This window comes from Gracilinanus agilis, chromosome 3, assembly GCF_016433145.1.
Source record: "Gracilinanus agilis isolate LMUSP501 chromosome 3, AgileGrace, whole genome shotgun sequence".
In the NCBI taxonomy this organism is placed as follows: domain Eukaryota; kingdom Metazoa; phylum Chordata; class Mammalia; order Didelphimorphia; family Didelphidae; genus Gracilinanus; species Gracilinanus agilis.
In genome coordinates, this window is record NC_058132.1 from 600,384,181 (window position 1) to 600,406,854 (window position 22,674).

General features: G+C 41.4%; 1 protein-coding gene across 1 annotated transcript in view; it reads left to right on the top strand.

Annotated features, from left to right (window-relative positions):
• Positions 1 to 18,303, top strand: part of NRP2 (neuropilin 2) — a 158,909-nt gene extending 140,606 nt beyond the window's left edge. Inside the window, exons 17-18 of the mRNA XM_044669414.1 lie at positions 14,413 to 14,472; positions 17,246 to 18,303. Coding sequence (XP_044525349.1) covers positions 14,413 to 14,472; positions 17,246 to 17,550 — 365 coding nt within the window. The 3' untranslated portion in view covers positions 17,551 to 18,303. The remainder of the gene's footprint in view (positions 1 to 14,412; positions 14,473 to 17,245) is intronic.
• The last annotated feature ends 4,371 nt before the right edge of the window (positions 18,304 to 22,674 follow it).

A 22,674-nucleotide genomic window follows, 5' to 3' on the forward strand; every position in this document is an offset into this window, starting at 1 on the left:
AAGGAGGGAGGGAGGGAGGAAAGGAGGGAGGGAGGGAGGGAGGGAGGCAAGGAGTAAGGAAGGAGGGAAGGAAGGAAAAAAGGAAGGAAGGAAGGAAGGAGGGAGGGAGGAAGAATGGATCTTATTAGGTGCTTTACAAATATTATTTTATTTGATCCTTACTACAACTCAGAGAGGTTTGTACTCTTATTATCTTCATTTTACAGCTGAGGGAACTGAGGCAAACAGAAGTTAAGTTACTTGCCCAGCCACACAACTAGTAGTGAATGAAGCTGAATTTGAACTCAGGTCTTCCTGACTCTAGGCCCAGTGCTATACCAACCAGCTGTCTCAAGGACTGGATTGGGAGAGCCAGAGGAGTCCTTGAGGAAATCTCCCATTAAACTACCTATTAGAAACCAAGGAAGTGAAAATATGCCTAGTGTGGCCTATCCTCATGCTTTTCTTTTATTTATTAAGCATTTATTGAGTCCTTACTATGTGGCAGGCACTTTGCCAGCACACTAGGGAAACAAAAAAAACCAACAAAAACAAAAAAACAAACAGTTCAAGTTGCCTTTAACTTCACCATCCATTCTTGACTCTGTATTTGGGTTCCAGTATTTGGACTCCTGCGGGGCAAAAAGCTAACTTCAATAATAAGAAATGATGTAGATATGGTAGTCAAAGGGGAGGTGCTTCAGACGAGGTCAAAGACATAGAGGTCATGTATAGCCCCCTCCATTCTGCTCCCCTCCAGTCCTCCATTTCTCATTCCCTCCCCCAATCCCTAGGCCAATTGCATAGCTGCCCCACTCCCATCATCACCACCAGTGAGGCACTTTGGACAGGGTCCAATATTTATTTGGCCAGTTGGGGAGGAGGAAGATTAGGGAAATGGGGGTAAAACCTTTTATTTCTGTAATCACCCATTTGGTACCAAACAGAAAGCCTGGGGAAAAACTCACATCTGAGCCATTTCTATCTGTTCATGCCTATAATAACGTGTTCAAACAGGCAGAATCTTGTTTGGTTGTAACCTGGGGATATCTATCAACAGTGCCTGAGCCCTGAGAATTAGCAAATAGCAGTAACTTTCTGGAAAGTTTGGTCCTTGTTTTTAATGTGTGTGTAGATAGATAAATATGCATATGACACACTTGCATATGTGTATTACATATGTATACACCACATGTAGATATATATGTATGGATATGTGTATATGTGGAAGGAGGGAGGAAATGTTCTTGCTTTCCTTTATATTTGAAGAATGTTATTATTTAAGACTGAAAAGACCAATGCATGACCTTCCTCCAAGGCCAGCCCCAGGCAGAACTTTGAAGCAGATGAAGTTGGTCTCTGGTTCAGTCATTGAATGTCTGAGGTTGAGCATAAAGATCATGGAATAAGAGATTGTCAGAGTTGAAAGGGATCTTAGAGCTATTCTAAAACCACTCTCGCTATCATGACCATATCACAGATGAGGAAATAGAGGCCTTAGAGAGAAATGGAGTAACTTGCTCAAGATGATACAGCTCAGTAGAAGCAGAGCCCAGGAAAGAACCCAAACCCTCCTGACTCTTGGTCTAGCTTCCTTTGTCACCATATCACACCCACTGTCCACTCAGCCACCAGTAAATCAGGGTCTGCTCAGGAGGAGTATTTTGCTGTCTCACTGTCATAGTACATTTCCCCATCCTCTCCCTCTAAATCTTTTGCCTTCTCAAGGAATAGTAATTAGATCAAAGTTAACTGGGAAGGATGCTTCTGCAGGCTGGCTACTGCCCAGTGGCTATAACTCCCTAGACCAGTGATGGTGAACCTTTTAAGAGACTGAGTGCCCAAACTGAAACCCTCACCCAAATGTGAACCCCTGCCCCCCTCACTTACATCAGACCAGGGAGGAAGGAAGCACTCCCATTGGGCTGCTGGGCAGAGGGGTGGGTGATGTCAGAAATGTCTTCAGGCATATGTGGAGAGGGGAAGGGGAGCAGCCCCCTCTAGCTCCAACACAGTGCCTCAATCAAAAGCCCTTTCCTTTCACAGCTCTTCCCTCACTTGTATGTATTGCTTCCCTCTTATAGAATGTAAGCTGTCTCATTTCTATATTTCTGTCTCCAGAACCTAGCGAAGTAGGTGTTTAATAAGTGCCTGTTTATTTATTCATTCATTCTCAAGGAAAATGTCTCCTTTTTGCAAAGAGAGTTAAAGAGACTTGTAGTCACCCTTACCAAATTTTACTCACCCTCATCATTGGTAGGCATCCTTAAACAATTTCTCCAATTGCAGTCTTTGTTATATACTTAGTTAGCTTAGGTGGCATTAGTGGGTAAAGTGCTGGGCCTGGAATCAGAAAGACTCATCTTCCTTGAATAAAAATCTGGCCTCAGACACTTATTAGTTGTGTGTCCCAGGGCAAGTCATCCAACCCTGTTTGGCTCAGTTAAAATTATCTGGAGAAGGAAATGATAAACCATTCTAGTATCTTTGCCAAGAAAACCCAAATGAGGTCACGAAGAGTCAGACTCAAGGGAACAACAACAAAAGAGATGTCCTGCCCTTTCTTTTCCATTCTTTTTAAAATGAAATTCATCAAGTATGTCTTCATTGTGTACCATTTGCAAGGCCCTGAGACGGGAAAGATAGAGGACCTGCCTTAGTATCAGAGTCCTGAATTTAAATCCTGCCTCTTAGCCACACTAGCTATGTGACTTTGGCAAGTTATTGGACCTCTTTAATTGCCCGAGGCAATTATCTAAGACTATAAGTTGCCATGCAGCTGCTGATCTGCATTGAAAGAGGAAGTTTTAAAGTCTAGTCAAAGACTTGGTGTTAAGGGTGGAGGAGACAAAGATGAGGAATTAAGAACAGTCTGTGCCTTCAAGGAGTTTCCAGTCTACTGTTTACAGCAAAGTAAATGCAAAATCATTTGAGGAGGAAGAGAACACAAGTGGGACTTCTGGAAAGGCTTTGTGTAGAAGGCTGGTATCAATGTGAAGTGTTTTTAAAAACTAAAAGTGCTAAGTGGTGAATGGAGGTAGGGAGGACATTCCAGGTTCTGTGATCTAGCACACTCTCTGCAACAGAAGGTTTTCTCATAGCCTTACCATTTTTTCAGCCATTAATCCCAAGCCCTTTCACATTTTATCTTAATTTTATCTTTCACATTTTATCTCAAACCAAGTTGAAACTCTTTCCCCCCTACCGTAAAAGGCATTTGGAAAATTCCAAATAGAAATTTTCATTTCAGGACCTTGCATTGGTTTGGCTGGAACCCAGGTGATAAAAACCCATGATAAAGGGTCTTCTGGTGGTGTTTCTAAAATCAAGCCAAACACAGTGAGTGCTAAATAGCTCCCAAGGTGGCCTGCCTTTCTACCAGCGGAGATTTGGCAAAGTAGAGATAAACATCTGAACTTTTGGCTCCTTATCGGAACTGGGAATGAACAAACTGAATTAGAAAAATAAAGGGCAGAACAGTCAGCCAATACCACACTTAATGCCAAACCGAATTAAACACTTTGAAGCCCAGAGACATCTCTGCTCAACCCTCCATCATCCTTCATTTTTCTGGCCTCTCTGCTTCATGTTTCCTACTATGAACAAAGGCAAAATGGATGAAAGACCTCCCAAAGCTGCTTCTGTGGGAGCTCAGCAGATTCAAGACCTTGGGATAAGCTAAAGATCTAAATGGCTAATGGCTGATCCCAGAGAAATAAATCATTCAATCTTATGGAACAGGCTAGTGGAGAATGCTCAGAGATTAGGTGTTGAAATAGCTCCATTTTTATTTCCAGTTTTACTCCTGCCTTTGGTCTATAATTTGTCTCATGTCCTGTACTTTTCTGTCAGTTCAATTTTTTTCATAGCATAGTACAATAAAATATAGTATATTAAAGGCTCTGAAGCCAGAGGACCTGAGTTCAGATCTCCTCTCTGACATAACACCCACATGACTTTAGATGTCTTTTAGGATTTTTTTTTGGATGTCACTAGGCCTTGATTTCCTCCTCTGGAAACTGAGGTAGCTGGACTAGATGGCATCTATAGTCTCTTTCAGCTCTACCTCTGTGATCCTATAATCTCTAAAATGGGATAGTGAGAACTTACATCCAATTAGCTCCTTGCAGTTATAAACGTGTGTGATTTACTGTCTACTACAGACTCAGAGATGGTTAGACTAAACACAAGCATAAAACAAGTGAACTTAAATGAACAAGAAAGTCTTAACTTTTCCCAATGTCTGACCATGATGTAAAGAAACACTCCCAACTGGAAGGGATTGGCCCAAGTCCAGCTTTACCCATCCTTCCATTTTCCCCATTTCTATTGGGTTTGTCCTTATACCCCTGGCAGCTGAGGTCATAGCCCCTTCTGTCTCTCTACCTTTCCATCCTCCTTGACTGGCTCCCAGGGATTCTGACCCCTGGCCCCTTCTTAGTTCTAGTCTCCCTATTTTTCTGGCCTTAGCCTGGATTCCTTTGTCTTCTCATCCCTTAGACTTTGAATGTTAGCTCTATAAATCAGTCAATTAATAAGAATTTACTGGGTCTGCCAACCCTATGCAGGGTGCTGGAGATACGAGCACAAAAGCTGGAGACACAAATACAAAAGAAGGACCAAATGCCAGTCACAAGGAACTTTAGAGATTCTATAGACAAATGTGACAAACCAGTATATATGACTATGTAATGTATGTGTATATGTGATATATATGTTTGCATATAGCATGAAGAAGAGATTAATAAATATGAATCTATACAAAGCAAACAAATACAAGGTAATTAGACAGGTAGATGCTATAATTGGTTGAGGCAGGAAAGCTTGATGTAGAAGATGGAGCTCAAGTTTCATCTTAAAGGGAGAGAGGGACTCTGAGACAGAAGTTAGGAGGGAGAGCATTCCTGGTACATGGGATGGCCAGTACAAAGGGAAGGAGATGGGAGATGCCATGTAACGTGTGAGGAGCAGAAAGGGAACCAGTTTGGCTGAATCGCAGATTCCGAGTCTGGCAAATTTGTTTTCCTCCTGCCCTTGCATGTGGCCCTTCATCTTCTCACAGCAGGCTGTCATTACACCGTGGAAAGGAAGGAGAACTGTGTCATTCTGTCCTGCAAGGCCATCATGGGGCAATTGTCTGAAAACTCTATGAATATGAGTTGTCATCTTCCCAAAACAAACTGCAAAAAAGGAATCCAACCTCCCAACTAGACTCCCAGTGTCAGAGGGGGAGGAAGAGATGGGGGGGTGGCATTTCTGAGCTGTGAGTTGGAGGTGTCTCTGGATAGCCTGGGTGGTCTTCCATATTCAGGCAGTGTTCCAGGCCCCCAGGGGGAAGCCTCTTTCATTAGACTCAGTTTGGTTTGTGAATGGGTGTAACTATTCTGTTTGCCACTTGTTCAGGAGTGTTGCAATTTATTTACCAAGAGCATGAGAGAGCCTGGGTTTCTCCTGTAGGTTTGAGGGATTCTCTGGAGCAGACTAGTGTGAATTTTAGTAATGAGATGCCATGAGGTCTTCCCTTTAAAGAACTATCTCAGCCTCAGATGGGCAAGAACCTGCATTGCTCTCTCGCATGTAGTGATGCCAAATGAAGGGGCATCTGGGGAAACAAGGGGCAGGAAGGCAGACTCCTTTGCAGTCACAGCCTGGAAGCTTCAATCTCAATATGAAAAGGCATTGGATTTTTTTTTTTTAAGTAGCAGCTACTTTGCCACACTCGATTACTCCAACTCTATTAAACTCCATTAGAACTGCTCTGTTATTTCAGCTCTGGCTCACGGTGGGTCTCCAGTGAATGGTGAAGTGGTGAGGGGGTGGGAATGAGTGGGGGGTGGTGGGGAGGCTTACTTAGTTAGGGTAATATGGTGTCAAGAGTATGGGATGGTGGGATGCAATCACTAGACAGCCCGGAGAGGATTGGTTACAAATGTACTTGAACAACGTAGGACTGAGCTATTAGGACATTGGGTAAAAAATATGAAGTTACTTTGTTTGAAATCATTCCTTGGAGGAGGCAAACAGAGAAGATGGGTTTCTATTCCAAGGAATGGTTTCAAACAAAGTAACTTCATATTTTTCCTTCCCCAACCCCTGCCAGTTTTTTGCTATGTAGAATTATCCATCCATACTATGGTGTTCAGAGAGAAGCAGCAAATCAGAGGTGGAATTTTCTTGCTCCATTTTACATTTCTTGCTCCATTTACAAATGAGGAAACTGAGGCCTAGTTACCTGGTACATAGGCATGGCTGGGGGTTGACAGAGCAGACACTCACTCACTCGCATCTTTTGACTCCACAACTGGCTCTCTTTCCCCTATACTCTGCCTTAAGTACTTAGTTCTAAATTAGAACGATGGTCTCCCATTACGTTCCAAACTGGATATGGGCCTTTTCATATCTACGTTTCTCAGAGCATCTACAGTGCCAACTACATAGGTGCACAATAAATATTCATTGGTGGTTAACCAGGACTTTGCTGAATACTTCCTTTGATGAATAATGATAGTAAAATTTCCTCTAAATTTGGCAGCATAAGCTGTATGACCCAGCTTGGGAAAACCAAAATATTTCTGGGTGTTGTAGCCAGAAATTTAAGTTCAAAACATCTTCACATTTACAGGAAAAACAGCACCTGAACTTTTCCCTTTTCCCCACAAAAAATGTGTCAGGTCAGGGAGACACAAAAGAAATGAGGGAACATATATTCTGGTAATATAAGCCCTTGCTTCCAAACAAGGTATCCCCCCACCTTTTTTTTATAAACCCTTACCTTCCATCTTGGAGTCAATACTGTGTATTGGTTCCAAGGCAGAAGAGTGGTAAGGGTGGGCAATGGGGGTCAAGTGACTTGCCCAGAGTCACACAGCTGGGAAGTGTCTGAGGCCAGATTTGAACTTAGGACCTCCCGTCTCTAGGTCTGGTTCTCAATCCACTGAGCCACCCAGCTGCCCCCAGTATCCCCCTTTCTTGATTGATGTTGAGAGGTAAAATCATATACTAGTACATCTGTAGAAGACCTTAGAGATCATGTATTATAAAGACCTCTTGTTTGCCCTTCCGGCTTCCAGTCTCTCAACTAGATAGGTGCAAGAATGATCTTCCACTAGTAGGTCTAATCATCTTCACTTTCTAGATCAAGGATCTTTGGTGATGCCATATTGCCTCTAGTAACAAAATTATGAATGCTTCAACTTGATATTTCAGGTCTTTTACAGTCTGGCTCCAGTGAATATTTCTAGATTTAAATTTTTTTTAGCATTAAAACATGTTAATTAAAACAGAAATCTATCTTTTCTTCCTTTTATTCTCCACCTTTTTGACTTACTTGACACTAAACCTCCTGCATATTCTAGCCAAATAAACCATCCTGGAAGCAGAAAAGCCCAGTGAAGAGTGTTGACCCTGGACTTAGAAAATCTGGGTTCAAATCCCATTTCTCATGTTTCTGACCTGTGGACAAGTGAATTGTTAATTAATGAAATAGGGGCAGGCATGCCCAATTCTTTGGATACTTACCAGGAAAGTCTAGGATTGGCAGCAGGAAATAGGATAGTAATCACACTTTAATAACCACAATAGGTATAAGGGCAAACAGCAAGGGAAATACAAAGATAAGCAACGGGGATACAGAGGCAGATAGCATGAGAACAAAGAATAGAATGAAGAAGGAAGGCAGCATTGGGAAGTGGATGATGAGGGAGAGAGGAAGAGAGAATCACACAACCATGGGTTAAAGTGGAGAGCATTAGTCTGCAGAAGTTTGAGATCTCATTTTTATTGGGGTTTTGGGGGAGGGAAAGCAGATCAATCCTTCTATATGTGCCACCTTGGGCTTAGTTCATTAACAACATATTCAAATCTTTTCAAAGTCTTTACAGATCATCTCAAAGTCACTCACTAGTAAAACTTCAAAGTCATCATCCCAAAGTTATCAGTGCCTTTTTGATGGTCTGGATTTTGTCGGGAATTCATATATCATAGTTCTAGAAAACTGGACAAGTCTGAACCTAGATGGCTTCCCCTGATTCAGCACATATTACCAGGATGTGAATTTGGGTTAACACATATGAGACAATTTGTAAATTATGCTCCTCTAATCTTTGAGACAGTTTACATGTGATTTCCAAGTTCCCTTTTGCAATCTTATTTCCTGCTAAAACTTACTTACTGACTAGAAGGGGTTGTGGGGATCATCAAGGGGGCCAGAATAAGAAATACTTTTAATACAGTGATTGTTGTTCAGTTGCTTTTCGATCATGTCCAACTTTTCATGACCTCATTTGGAGTTTTCTTGGCAAAGATACTGGAGTGGTTTGCCATTTCCCTCTCCAGCTCATTTTATAGATGGAGAAACTGAGGCAAATAGGTTAAGTGACTTGCCTAGGGTCCCACAGCCAGCAAATCAGAGGCCAGATTTGGATTCAGGGAGATGAATCTTTCTGACTACAGACCCTGCTCTATGTACTATGCCAGCTAGCTATCCTGTAATTTTAATACAACAAGCAATATAACTTCTCTTGGTCTCAGTCTCTTTATCTGTAAAATGGCAGAGCTGGACCAAAGGGCTTTTGAGTTTCCTTCTTAAATCTATATCTGTAATCCTAGTGCCCTAACTCCAGGCCTTTGCCCAATCTATCTCCTATTTCCTTCTCTTAGAATCCATAGATGTTTTCTAGCCTGAGCTCAGGTACTACTGTCTTATGGAAAGCTTCTCCAGGTCTCCTTAATTGCTAGTGTTCTCCTTTTCACCAGATTATCTTGGTTCTTTCATGTGTTGAATGTAAGCTCCTTGAAGGCAGAGACTATTTCTTTTTTTTGTCTTTGTATCACCAAGAATCCAGGACAGCATCTTGCACATGGCATGAATGTAATAAATGCTTGTTGAATTGAATCTAGCACAACTCCCTCATTTTATTAGAGGGGAAACTGAAAACCGTAGAGATAAAGTGTCCCATTCAAGGTCATATAGCTAGCAAAGCCAAGATGGGAATCTGTGTCTTCTGGCTCCCAGGCCAGTAGAATCTTTCCTCCCTTCTCCATGCTGTCTCTCATGATTCACTTTAATTTCAATTCATGGCATTAGGATGACCACAAAGCTAAGAACTCTCAAGGCCAAGCTCTCTTGGGTTTGTCTTGTACAGTAGGAAAACCACGTTGCTATCTGACTCCATTCTCCTTTGGCCTCATTAGTCTTGCCAGTGTGCCAGAAGTTACAGTGATTAGCCTATAGGTTAGAGCTGAGTATTCTGTTCCACACTTGTAATATTCTGATGTCTCTGTTTTTTTTTATAATAGTCACTGAATTTCAATGAATCCTTTCCATATCTACTCACTTGGTAGGATCATTCCATGTAAATTAAAGCTGTTAGATCCCCATCCATCATTTCAGCTTTCATTCATGGTTCTCCTAATCAGTCTTCATGAGAAATGTGGCCACTTTGAAAAGAATCAGTCATATTAATGGCTTCCTTTTGTCTGTCCAACTCAGACATGTGTTATATCTGTTACCCAAGGAGGTCTTGCCCATCTTTTCCAGGGAACTGGAGTTTGATGAATGAACCCCACCATAGGGGGTTATTTGGGAGGAGGCAGACTCCCAGAACTATCAGAATACTGCTCACATAGTGAGTATTAGGCCATAACTGCTCATCTTCATTTCATTATTCTCCAGGCTTTTCTTTTTACATATATATATTTTTAATTTTGAATATTTTCCCATAGTTACATGTTTCATGTTCTTTTCCTCTCCCCAAACCCCACCCCACCTTAGCCAATGCACAATTCCACTGAGTTTTACATGTATCATTGATTAAGAACTAATTCCATATTATTGATAGTTAGACTAGAGTTATCTCTTAGAGTCTACATCCCCAATAATATCCCCATCAGCCCATGTGTTTAAGCAGTTGTTTTTCTTCTGTGTTTCTCCTCCCACAGTTCCTCCTCTGAATGTGGCTAGTTTTCTTTCACATAAAACCCTCAGCCTTGCTTTCTCCAGTCTTTTCTTGAGTTTTACAAGGAGGCTACATTATCAGTATAGCAGTCAGTGTTTAAGATAAGAGAGATTCTGAATTTTCTTGCCGTATCTTCATTCTGACATCTTAGGGGGTTGAGACAAGCAGCTCCTTTCCTTCTCTATTATATTATACACACACACACACACACACACACACACACACACACACACACACACACACACACACACACCCCCTACCCTTTCACATGAAGGAAGGTAGTAGCCTAAGACTTTCACCAAGTTTGGATTCAAGTTCAAAGTGACAAAAGAAACACTCATCTCTGCAATCTCCTAGCTGCCTGGTTTCCACCTCTCCCCTTTTACAAGTCACAGTCCCAATGACTGTTTTCTCTATGGTAGTAGCCACAATAGCCCACTATTCACCTCAAAGCCTTTGCACAGTCTATCTCCCATTCTTAGATGTTCTACTCATTTTGCCTCTTGGAATTCTTAGACCCCTTCCATGCTTATATCAAGTGTCAACTTCTGCAAAATGCTAGTCTTAATGCCCCACCTCCTGAAATTATTTTGTAAATACTTCATATTTAATGCTATATATATATATGTTGTACCTTCCCAGTAAAATATGAGTTCTTTAAAAATAGGGACTATTTACTTTTTATGTCTGTTTCCCCATTGCCTCAGGCAGGACCTGGAACATAGTAGGTCCTTAATAAATGTTTGTGGATTTGAATGAAACTATCAAGAATCTGGCAACATATGCTTTGATAGTTCTTGGCAAGAAATCTTGACCCATCATGTTGTCACTCCTCTCCCATGGGCCTTCTGGAATCTCTAATGTTTTTGTCTTAAACTTTATGTCCCCAAGTGTTCTCCTTTCCTTTGTCTGCTCTTCCTTTGCCCCATCCCCCTTTTGCTTGGCTGACGGGGGAACCATAGGACTTGAAAGAAGTGGTGCAACATTCCTTTCCAATATTTCAGGAGGGAATGATCCAAGCTTTAAGTACTGGACTGAACTGAGAAGAAGAAGAGCGACTGGTGAAGGGCAAAAAGCCTTTTCAGGGAGAAAGCTCTTAATCAAACACAAATATCAGGGATATTAGCAAGGGGAATGGAGAAAATTGCTATCAAACTAAATTGCTTTTTGTATAAATGTTCTCTTTATTCAAGTTTTCCCCAGCGTACTATTCTTTCGTTAAGGCTTGGTGAACAGATGCTCTTTTGAAAATGTTGATTAACTGATGCTTTTTTAGAACCCTTCCCACTCACCCAAACAAAACTGCTGGGATGAGTGATTATCAGAAGAGGGGAGGAAAAAACCCAAGAAAAGTCAAGTCTCCAGGGCTTTCTTCTTCCTCTGAAGTGGCCTTTGATTCTCCAGGTGCAGAAATCTCAGCCATATATGAGCAAGAGCTTTCAGAGAACCCCTTAGGACTAGAAGGGACCCTGTGAGGCTATCTAGTTCAATTCCTTGCCTCCAAACAAGACTGCATTCAAATCTCCCCCTCAGAAGTGCTACTTTAAAGCATGGAAAGTCATTGCTTTGGAGTCAGAAGGCCTTGGTTGTGAAATCTCAGCTTTGCTACTTAACTACTCTGGTAGTTTTGGTCACTTTATGTCCAGACTTCAGTTTCCCCTGTAAAACAGATTGTGCCAAGTGATCTTTAAAGTCTCTTCTAGCTATGAACCTTTGTCCCAAGAATCTTTCCTTTCTTCCTCGATATAAGAAGACTCTTGCCTCCAGTCATAGCAAACCCTTAAAGTCAAGGTAGCTTTTTTCCCCCCTTTTTCTTAAAGGCTAGTGTTCTCTTTGCCCTTTTTTCTGGCAGCTGTCACTTTCTGCTGTGAGTGACAGCTGGCGGAAGCCTCCCGACTCTAATCCCTTTCCTGGGGTGGGGAGGGGGATGAAATAGAATAGGGCTACATTCTCACTTCCAACCATTTCTCCTTTCTTTGGTGGGGCCTTTACACCTGAAAGCAGACATAGATTTCACTAGTAAGTCACACTGCTTGGTTCACGTGTCGATCCACAGACTCCCATCCAATATCCTAGGCCTTTTAGCCATGAAGATGTTAAGAAATGTGAGCATCCATCACCTCAATTAATGGTTGGAAATATGGTATGGTTGGATATCTGCCAATGGCCCCCACCATATCCTATTTTTTTAGATGCAGGTGAAAACAGGAAAAGACTTATTATTTGACTTATAGGAAAAAATCAGCTCAGCAAGCAGCCCTCCAGGTTCATTACTCGAACCTTCTGATGGACACCACCTGTCTCTTGTTAGTTCCTGTTCCTGTTCTCCTTCCAAGTAAACAATCTGCTTTGTAACAGAACAGGAAAAATAACAAAGAGGTTGGGAACCAAGGTGGAAACGCTTGGCTTAGTCCCACTGATGTCAGTCATCCTGCTGTCAAAGGGCCAGGAGCAGCCTGGAGATACAGTATAGAGGAGTAGTGATTAACATGGTGGATGGCAAATCCTCTCTGGAACCTGGGTCATTGGGATGTAAGTGAGCTTTCTGTTTGCTCCCTCTCCATGAAAGTGGGGGAGGGGGAGAGAGTTTGCAAGAACTCTTGGTGCTTTAATCAGAAATCCAGAGGACTTCTTGTATTGATTAGAAAGCCAGGCTTTCAAGAAGAAGCTGGAGTTGGAGTGTGACAGTGATAGATCAGACATCATTTTAGGTTGTGGTTGAGAAATTTCCCAGTTGATAGTGCAGATAGGTTAAAAATTGAAGCTGCTCTTGGGATCGGTGTTGTTTTTGCTTCTGGTGTATGCTTTAATTCTTCTCAGATTTTTTTCCTTAAGTCCTTGGCATTAATCTTTTGAAATTGCTGATATTCAGAAAGCACAACTCTGGGCAGAACAGAATTCTTAAAGGATTTAATGCACAGGCAATGGGGGGTGTATTGAGCAAAAGATGTGGACTCAAAAAATTAGCCCATAAGATCTGAAGAAACAAAAGCCTTTTGCCTTTCAGGCACATATTTCACTTTAAAAAATATTTTACCATTTTAGACAAGTAATTTTTCCTTGGCTTTTTCTTTTCTCTCCTCAGTGTGATTTCTGTAAGATGGACAGGGTAGTGAATAGAAAGACCTGTATTATCCCCCAAAATTATCATATAAAAGAAAAAGATAGACAGTGATAATACTGGAGAAATTTCAGAGTAAATTAACTAAGCTCTATTCAAACCTGGGCTAGCTAGATTGGTTGCCAATGTTTGATCTATTCTAAATCATAAAGAAAGCCACCACACAGAGTAGCTTGGGCAGGAGAGATGAGTGATATTAATGCAGATATGTGGATACGGACAGTCATTACGACATTCTTTTCCAATTCCGCTCCTACAGTAAAACATATAACGATGATACATGACTTGCTTAAATTACTTTAAATTTATCTGAAATCCCAAGGAGAGAAGCCCTTTAGGCTTTGTGTCCACTTAGATGTATGCATATGAAGTGATGAAATCTGTGGTGCTAAAATGGCTTTAGCAATAATGGTGACTAATGGCAAGTGCAATGATGCCATTGAAAGGTCTAAGGATAATAACCAGACTAATATTGATAATAAATGGCAGCTCTTATGAAGGAAGGCAGAAGTGACAATATCCCTGCATGCTGGATACCTGACTTTGGGGGTTGTTGTTCTTGTTCTTCTGGTTGCTGCAGAAAGATGGAGCTGCCTATTTAAAGGGGCCACAATCGAATGCTCATGAAATGGCCTATTAGAAAATGATAACATTCATTTTGAAAGACTTAAGATCTGTGTTGAGTACACTGACCAATCACAATTCCAGGGTATCAAAGATGACACATGTTACTTCCTGAAAGAGAGATGATGGCTTCAACATATAGAACAAGACACATTTTCAGACATAACCAATGAGAGGGTTTGTTTTACTTGACTAGGCATATTTGTCACACACAGGGATTCCCATTCCCCCCACCCCCAATCCCCGCTATATTTTTAGGGAAATTTGGTAAGGATAGAGGGGGCTAATCGTAACACTGTCAAAACAAGAAAAAGAAAAGAAAGAACCAAGGATAACTGAAACATTATTTGAAGATCCACAGAAAAGAACAGAAGGAAAGTCAGGAGGAAACACAAATAAGTAGGATGGTTCTGAAAGTTACATGCTGAATTAATTATGGTCTTAAAAGGAAAAGCAAACTGTATGTAATAAAAATTTGCCGTTTCATATACAATCCTCTTTTTGCTTATCCCTTGTAAAATAAATCTCATTTTATTTGGGGTTCATTTAGTCAAGATTTTTTTTGGTAAGCACACACACACACACACACACACACACACACACACACACACACAAATGATGTTGTTCACTGGGGGTCCAAAGTGGCAACTAGAGTGGAATCAATTCTACAAAACTCACTTCCTAACAATTATTGATATAAAAATGGCTTCCATTTTTTGTTTCTTATTACAGTGGACATTCCAGAAATACCAAGAATAATAAACAGCGAGAGATATGAAGATGATGATGAAGGTGAGCTGATTTCTACCTACCCCCTTCCTTTTTCTTTTTTTTTCCAGGCGGTTTCTTATCTAAACTTAAGTTTGACTGGACAGGAGTCTTGTCTAGAGCCCATGGGGGTCATAGAATAAAGGGCAAAGATGAAAATGGTGGAAAAGCTAGAAAAAAATTATCCATTCATTAAGGTCAAAGTGGGGACCTTCATACAACTCTACAACTATATGACCTTGGGCTAGTCACTTTCACTCTATAAACCTCTGTTTTTTAGCTATTAAAAATAAAGCAAGACACAGATAGTAGCATTTGCTCTTCCTCATAAGGTGAACATCATAAGCATCATAAAATTATGTGAAGCATATAATTTTTATGTTGTCCTACATACCATTTTATTATTTTTATGACTGAGTTTTGTAAGTTTTATTGACATCTTTTGTTTTTATACTCAATTGGGTCTGTGATCTTGATATGGGTACTTTCTCCAGTGATTCATAGCATAGGCACTTCTGGATCTAGTCACACCTCCCCCAAACCAATCTGGAATTCAGCCCTCTTTAGAAACAAAGAAAGAACAGCAAAGCAAGAACATTCAATACAGTAACCATGCCTGATAGTGGGCATATGCAACATTTTACCCTAGTAGTCCCTAAAGGCAATTATATTTCATCCTCTGTATCCCAGGACTGTTACTGATTTAGTAATATTAATTAAATTAATTAAATTAGTAGTAATCTTTCATTTACATTGCTGTGGGAATTTGTGGAAATTGTCCTTTTGGTTCTGCTCAGTCCACTTTATAAAAGTTTGTACTACTCTTCCTATGTTTCTTGGAATTGTCATTTTTTTGTCATATCTTATTTTACAATATTATCCCATCACACTCATAAATCACATTGAATCCAACCATTCCCTAATGGGCATCTACTTTGTTTCCATTTCTTACAAGCACAAAAAAACTGCTCCTGTGAGCATTGTTACATATTGGGCCTTTGGTTCTTTTTTTGATTGACCTCTTTAGAGTTTAGCCTAGGTTTTAAAAGAGCTGTTGTAAGTGCTCTGAGCACCTAGGGGCAAGAACCTACCTCACCAGTCTTCTTCCTGGGTAACTTGAATCTGCTCACACATTGCCAGATATTCACTAAGCAACTCTCGAAGGACAGGAGGTGTGTTCTCCTCCATCCTCATTGGCCTCTCGGTACTCACTTTTTCATGCATACTCTACAGAGATCTAGGAACTATGCAAATCAGAGAGTTGAGATTTGTCGGGACTTTGTCATCACCATGCACAAATATTAAAATTTTCTTCCTGAAGTATTAGCACTGGGATCCTACCAGCCTGGGTATCTCTGATGGGGACCCTTGGTTTACATCATCTTAATTCTCAGTCACCATAAATGGAGATTTGCTGGAAAGGGCACACCAAAACCTCTTAACATCCAATGACTCCAAATACATTTTCAAAGCTCCTGAGGGTTCCATCCTGAGACATTCTTATCTTCCCCTTAGCTTCTACTCAGTCAGGTTCATTCTTACTGTTTCCATACCCAAACCCAGCACTAACACTATATCTTCTACATGCTCAAATTCCATTCCACACTTGGTCACAAGCCACGAGGGAACAGCTTCCAAACACCTATTCCACTAATTACTAAAATCAGAAGATAATCTGGTGGTTTCATTAGAGCTTCTGTTTAAGTGTTCTTTAGCTCAAGTGCACAACTGCCATCTCTTCAGAGGCCAACACTTAGGCAGGCAAGAATAAATTCTATGTGGTGGCAGCTGGGTGGCTCAGTAGATTGAGAGCCAGGTCCAGAGATGGGAGGTACTAGGTTCAAATCTGGCCTCAGACACTTCCCAGCTGTGTGACTCTGGGCAAGTCATTTCATCCCCATTGCCTCGCCCTTACCACTCCTCTGTCTTAGAACCAATACATAGTATTCTAAGACAGAAAGTAAGGATTTAAAAAAAAAAAGAATAAACACTGTATATGTTAAATATAACACACAGATGGCATGTTATATAGTATACAATGACAAAAATTTAGGGGTAACTATTGTGGTGAGATGCATGCTGGTAGAAACCCCTGGAAGTGAGGCAGTGATGGTGACCTCCATCAATTTATGTCTTTTGTAGACTTGTACAAAAATATTTATAGCTGCGCTCTTTGTGGTGGCAAAAAAATTGGAAAATAAGAGAATGTCCTTCTATTGGGGAATGGCTGAACAAAATGTGGTATCTTCTGGTGATGGAATACTATTGTTCTCAAAGGAATAAAGAACTGGAGGGATTCCATGTGAATAGGAAAGACCTCTAGGAATTGATGCAGAGTGAAAGGAGCAGAACCAGGAGAACATTGTACACAGAGACTGATACACTGTGGTACAATCAAACATAACAGACTTCTCTACTAGCAGCAATGCAAGGATCCAGAACAATTCTGAGGGACTTTTAAGAAAGAAAACTAACCACATTCAGAGGAAGAACTGTGGGAGGAGAAACACAGAAGAAAAACAAGTGTTTGATCAAATGGGCTTTTGGGGATATTATTAGGAATGTAGACACTAAATGATAACTCTAATCCAACTATCAATAATATGGAGTTAGATCTTGATCAATGATACATGTAAAACCCAGTGGAATTGTGTGTCAGCTAAGGCGGGTTAGGGGAGATTGGGGGAGAGGGAAAGAACATGAAATATGTAACTAGGAGAAAATATTCAAAATAAAAAAAATTAAATAAAAAATAAAATAAAATAAAAATTTTAAATGTCTGTCTTTTGTATTACAGATGAGTATGAAGTCGACTGGAGTAACACCTCCTCCCCAACAACTGGTCCAGCTCTTCCCAAAGAAGACAGGGAGAAGAGCTGGCTGTATACCCTGGATCCTATCCTGGTGACCATCATTGCAATGAGTTCCCTGGGCGTGCTACTAGGGGCCATCTGTGCTGGCCTCCTGCTCTACTGCACGTGTTCCTACACTGGCCTCTCGTCCCGGAGCTGTACCACACTGGAGAACTACAACTTTGAGCTCTATGACGGCATCAAGCACAAGGTCAAAATAAACCACCAGAAGTGCTGCTCGGAGGCATGACTGATTGTACCCGAATCACATTTGACGTTTCATTCCAGCAGGAGTGGCTGGTGAAGATTACTTTTTTTTTTCCTATGGGAACTGAATGCCATAATCTCAAACAAACCGATCCAGAATACAGACAGTGAGGGCAAGACAGACTGGGGGAGTGAAAGTGGGGAAGAGGGAGGCGTGGTCCACATGGGAGAGTGGCTCCCACCCAGGACCACAGTGGCTGAGTCATGACTGGAATGAGGACTTGCTCTCTGCTGGGACAAGGACAGGAGCTTGACTCTTAGGATTTTGATTTTGCCTTTTGTTTGAGGATTTTCTTTAAAAAAAAAAAAAGAAAGAATTTTTTTTTTAAAATTTTCATCTTTGAAGGACTCAAAGGAAATAGAAGAAAAGAATGACCTTTGTGGTGCGAGAAGTACAGATCGTTACTCCCCACTTTCTTTTCCTAATCGGTGGTTGAAAGGCGAAGGATTTTTCAGCTGGTCTATCTTTAGAAATAAAACACAAAGAGCCGTCCAGCTTATCCCCTTCTCAGATAGGCTTGTGATTTAAGGGATTTGCTACTGGGTCAGGTTCTGCCAACTGAGCCTGTGTGCTGCCGTTTCCCATCAGTCCTAGAACTGAAATTGAATGTTGTTGCCTTTAACTTTTCTTATCCAGGGGAAAATTGCCGTTTGAGGGTCAGCAGAAACAGCAGCTCTTTCTTATGTGTGATTCAAAACAAAACAGAAAGGAAACTTCACAAGTCACAATCCATAAGAGCACCTCCTTGGGAGCCGCTGAAGGGCCTTAAAGTGCTTTGTGAATAGGAGCCATTTATTAAATCCAGAACCCAAGTTTGTCGTGATGGTTGAGGCCTTCCTGACAAGGCCTCTGGATGTTCCTTCCTTCCTTCCTTCCTTCCTTCCTTCCTTCCTTCCTTCCTTCCTTCCTTCCTTCCTTCCTTCCTTCCTTCCTTCCTTCCTTCCCTCCTCTCNCCTTCCTTCCTTCCTTCCTTCCTTCCTTCCTTCCTTCCTTCCTTCCTTCCTTCCTTCCTTCCTTCCTTCCACTCTTTTCCTTCCCCCCTTGTTCTTATAAAAATGAAAACACCACAGACAAAGACACCTTTGTAAGGTTTCCAAGCCCCAGGAGATAGCTTTGTTTGATATTCTTAGAAGGGGGTGAGAAATCAAGCAATTATTATTTTCTCTATTAACAAGACACCAAGTATGGTGACCACTAGAATCCTAGCATGTTAGGGCTAGAAGGGGGACCTCAGACATTATCTAGTCCACCTCCTTCATTTGACAAAGGGGGAACTTATGGGCCAGAGAGATTATAGACCATCTCGAAGGTCACACAGCTGGTTAGTAGTAGGGCCAGGAATAAAAGCCTTGGTTTTCTGACTCTGTCAGGTGCTTGTTCAACTACACCATGGTGCCTCCCATCTAGGTAGAAAAGGGGAGAAAAGTGGACAGAGAAACATCTGTTATCCTATAGTCAAGTAGGAAGGGTTGAGGGGACTGCCCTAGGGAGACACTTTGATTAATTAGTCACTTCTCTAAGCTGTGAGCCCTGATTTCAGCTTTGGGTTACAGCATCACAGCCTTGGCTTGCCTGGGGAGTCAAAGTTTAGTTGTACAGGAGCTGATTCCTGCCAGAGGTTAGCAGGCAGTGTGGACCAAAATACTAACACCTCTACTTCACCCTCCCCCTTCCACCCCCCAACCATGGGATACATCCAGCTTCTTACTCATTCTCATACACACACTCATTGATTTATGAGTTTTTGTTATCAAGTGCCTTGAAAAGTGAAGAAGAAAAAAAAAAGTATTTTTTCCCTCTATCTAGAAATCCATGATCTATCATTACAAGTAAGGCATTCATCCTTCCCTGGCCCAGCTGCTTCTTCTCCGAACACCTCCGAACTCTCCACTGATCTCCACTGATGGAACAAGACCTACCCAGATGGCCGAATGGGCCAGTAGGTGTAGCCCTTCCATGTACCTCACCTGGCTGCAGAAGGGGTGGGTAGGCAGGAACAAAAGGAAAACTGTGCAGAGGAAAGGTGATCCAAATAAGAGTAGCTCGACTGAGGCTTCAATTAATGTGTAAGAATTTTCCTGTTTGCAGGCAACACTCATCCAAAAAAAGCCAACCACCATCCCCAGCTTATCACCTCAGAATGGTAAAACTCGCCAGACCATTTTTGCTGCTACTACCATGTACAATTTCATTCGTCTCCTACCCAGGCGAAAGGGGAAGGGTGAATGGAACCAATCTGTTCCTCTAAATGTTAACTTATGGACCTGATCGTTAAAATGGTAATGTCACAGTGTGTTGTACCCATACAGAGAGTGAGAGTTTCTATCTACATATATTTATACATATATGTGTGTGTTTGCGCGCGCATGTGGGTTCTCTGTATGTACCGTGTATGTGAATGGTCACGTGGGACTAAATAGTGTTAATGTAACTTTGATCTAGGGCAGAAGCGTCCTGCCGATTCGGCACAGTGTTAGTGAATGGTGATGTGCAAAGTTATCGAGCCCACACGCTTAGCCCTGTGAGCAGGGCATACAGAAATAGGCTTCTGGTTCGCCTCCTCCTCCTCCTCTTCTCCCTGCAGGAGTAACCCTGGTTACGGGAAGGATGCTCAGGAAGGGGGGAAGCGCCCGAGAATCCTCCAGAGATCTTCCCACACCTGTTTCTGTGACCACCGTCCGTCTCCTGGCCCCGGTGCCACCCGCTAGCCGCCTTCCAGGTTTCCAGGTCATCTCCGAGTTGTACACCACAGAACATGCATCCACTTCAAGAGTCCCACATTCATCCTTCCCATCAGCTGGTACAGGGGATCTGACTGTGCTCAGAATGCCAAGCCAGAGCAGCCCATCCAGTGCTACCGTGTGTGTGTTATCGTTAAATCAAACAGGGAAAATTAAAGGAAACATTGGTGCATTCAACATTCATTGTTCTCTTTCTCCGCAGTGATGCTTTGCTCATCCTCCTCAGCGAGGCACACCCAACCAACAGTATTGACACAATTTTATGCCTTGTACTGAATGACCGATTACCTCCACGCTCTCACAGACTGGGTGGTCAGGAGGGCCATGCGGTTGCTTTCTCCCTTTGGTGGGGAGGGGGTTGGTAGGGGTGGGAAGCTTAGGGATGAGCATGGGGTGGGGGAGGGAAGAGAAAAGTTAAGAAAACAAAAGCTTAACTTTTCTAAGGCTCAAGGTGGAACTAGGTGTTTGACCTTTTCACTGGTTGAGCGGGAACATAGGGGACTTGAGAGCTTTTACTGTGATTCTCCACAAGGTAAAAAATAAAACTGCAACAACAAACTGTGTTTATATGATTTGTATAAAGCCTTTTTAAAATTACTATTTAAATAAACAGTATACCAGGGGCTCTTTTTTTGCATCGTCTTTATTCAAAGCAGAAGGGCTGGGGGTACTGCTTTGTATACTCCAGTGGATACAAAATAAAGGTGGGTGGCTTGCTCTTTGGAGGGCAGGAACTATTCTGATTTTTAAAAATAATTTTTTTATCCTTGTATCTCTGGTGCTTGAACATAGTTAAATGTTTAATAAATATTTATTGAATTGAAAAGGAAATGAATTGGGTGGTTAGGTGACTAAGAAGAAAAAATGGCAGAATAAAGAACTTGAGTGATGAGAAATAAGCCACAGTGGTCCTAGCCAGGAGGGCCACAGCTTTACCTGAAGATCACTGAGCCTGCAGGCATCACCATGCTCACCTTCCCCACCACCATATATTTATATTTATATTTTATAGTCTATTAGCACCTCTTCCCTTCCCCCTTCATGGTCTTTATAGCCAGCACTCCTTACCCTTCCTCCTTCCTCCCCATACACGGTGATTTCAAGGCTTTAGAGGTAATGAAAAATAAATCCTTATTAAAAGGTTTGGGACCATTGTTCAACTTCCCATCATTCAGTTCCAAACAACCCCAGGCATAGATCATCATAGGCCAGTCAAAAGTAACATGCATGTGTTAAACTTTTACTATACATGCCAAGAAAGCTAATGATTGTTCACCATTTGGGAATAATCTTAATGTAATGCTGTTCTAGGTAATTCACTAAGACTAGAAGGTATATGAAGGCAGCTGGGTGGCTCAGTGGATTGAGACTCAGGTCTAGAGATGGGAAGTCCTGGGTTCAAATCTAGCCTCAAATACTTCCTAGCTTCATAACTCTGGTCAAGCCAAGTAATCCCCGTTGCCTGACCTTTACCACTTTTCTGCTTTGGAACCAACACACAGTACACATCTGCATTGCTAGAGTGCATTTCTTTACCTGGGAAGTTCTCTAGATTAAGGAAATTGAAGTTCAGTCTCTATTCTTTAGTACAGAGATTCTTGAACTTTTTTGTCTCCAAGATTCTTCTGGTGATTTGGTGAAACTTATGGGCTCAGAGCAATATATATGATAACATTTAGGAGCATTCAATTCAATAAAATATATAAAATTACAAAGGAAACCAATAATGTTGAAGTACAATTATTAAAAAATTTTAAAGTTCATATGTTAAGTATAAGAATTCTTGTTTTTAGTGCAGTATCATCCAATCTCTATGTTGAATTTGTCTGAAAAAATGTTCATAGCCAAAGATCCTTATTTCTTAAAATTCATAACAAACTAAACCCTCTGGAATCCTATTGCCTTTTTCCTTCTCCCTGCCCTATCTAAGGAGTCTTCCAGAATCACTGTGTTGAGGCTGTAAGGTACAAAGTAAAATAGAAGAGAATTTGGATATTTTGCCTGACCACAGTATAACTTGAGTTGGAAAACATTTGGTCTCATTGCGTCTGAGTCACTCCCAGAAGTTAACAATCATACTATGAAAACATGGGTCAAAGAAAGCCTGAGTTCCCTCCTCTCTATAGGTCTTGGACTGAAGGAGGGCCAATTGCTACCCTTGTTTATTCTGTGTTCCTCCTTAAATAAGTATAGGGCTGGGGTCTTTGTCCTCAGTGATTCATACCCTTTAAAATTTGTCCATTTGTCAGAAGACACAAACTCAGTTCTGAGCCAAGGTACAAAGCTTTTGGGGGCTTTATAATTCATTTAAGGGTGACCAATCCAAGTGATCCCATCTTCCTTTGAGTGCCTACAAGTAATACAA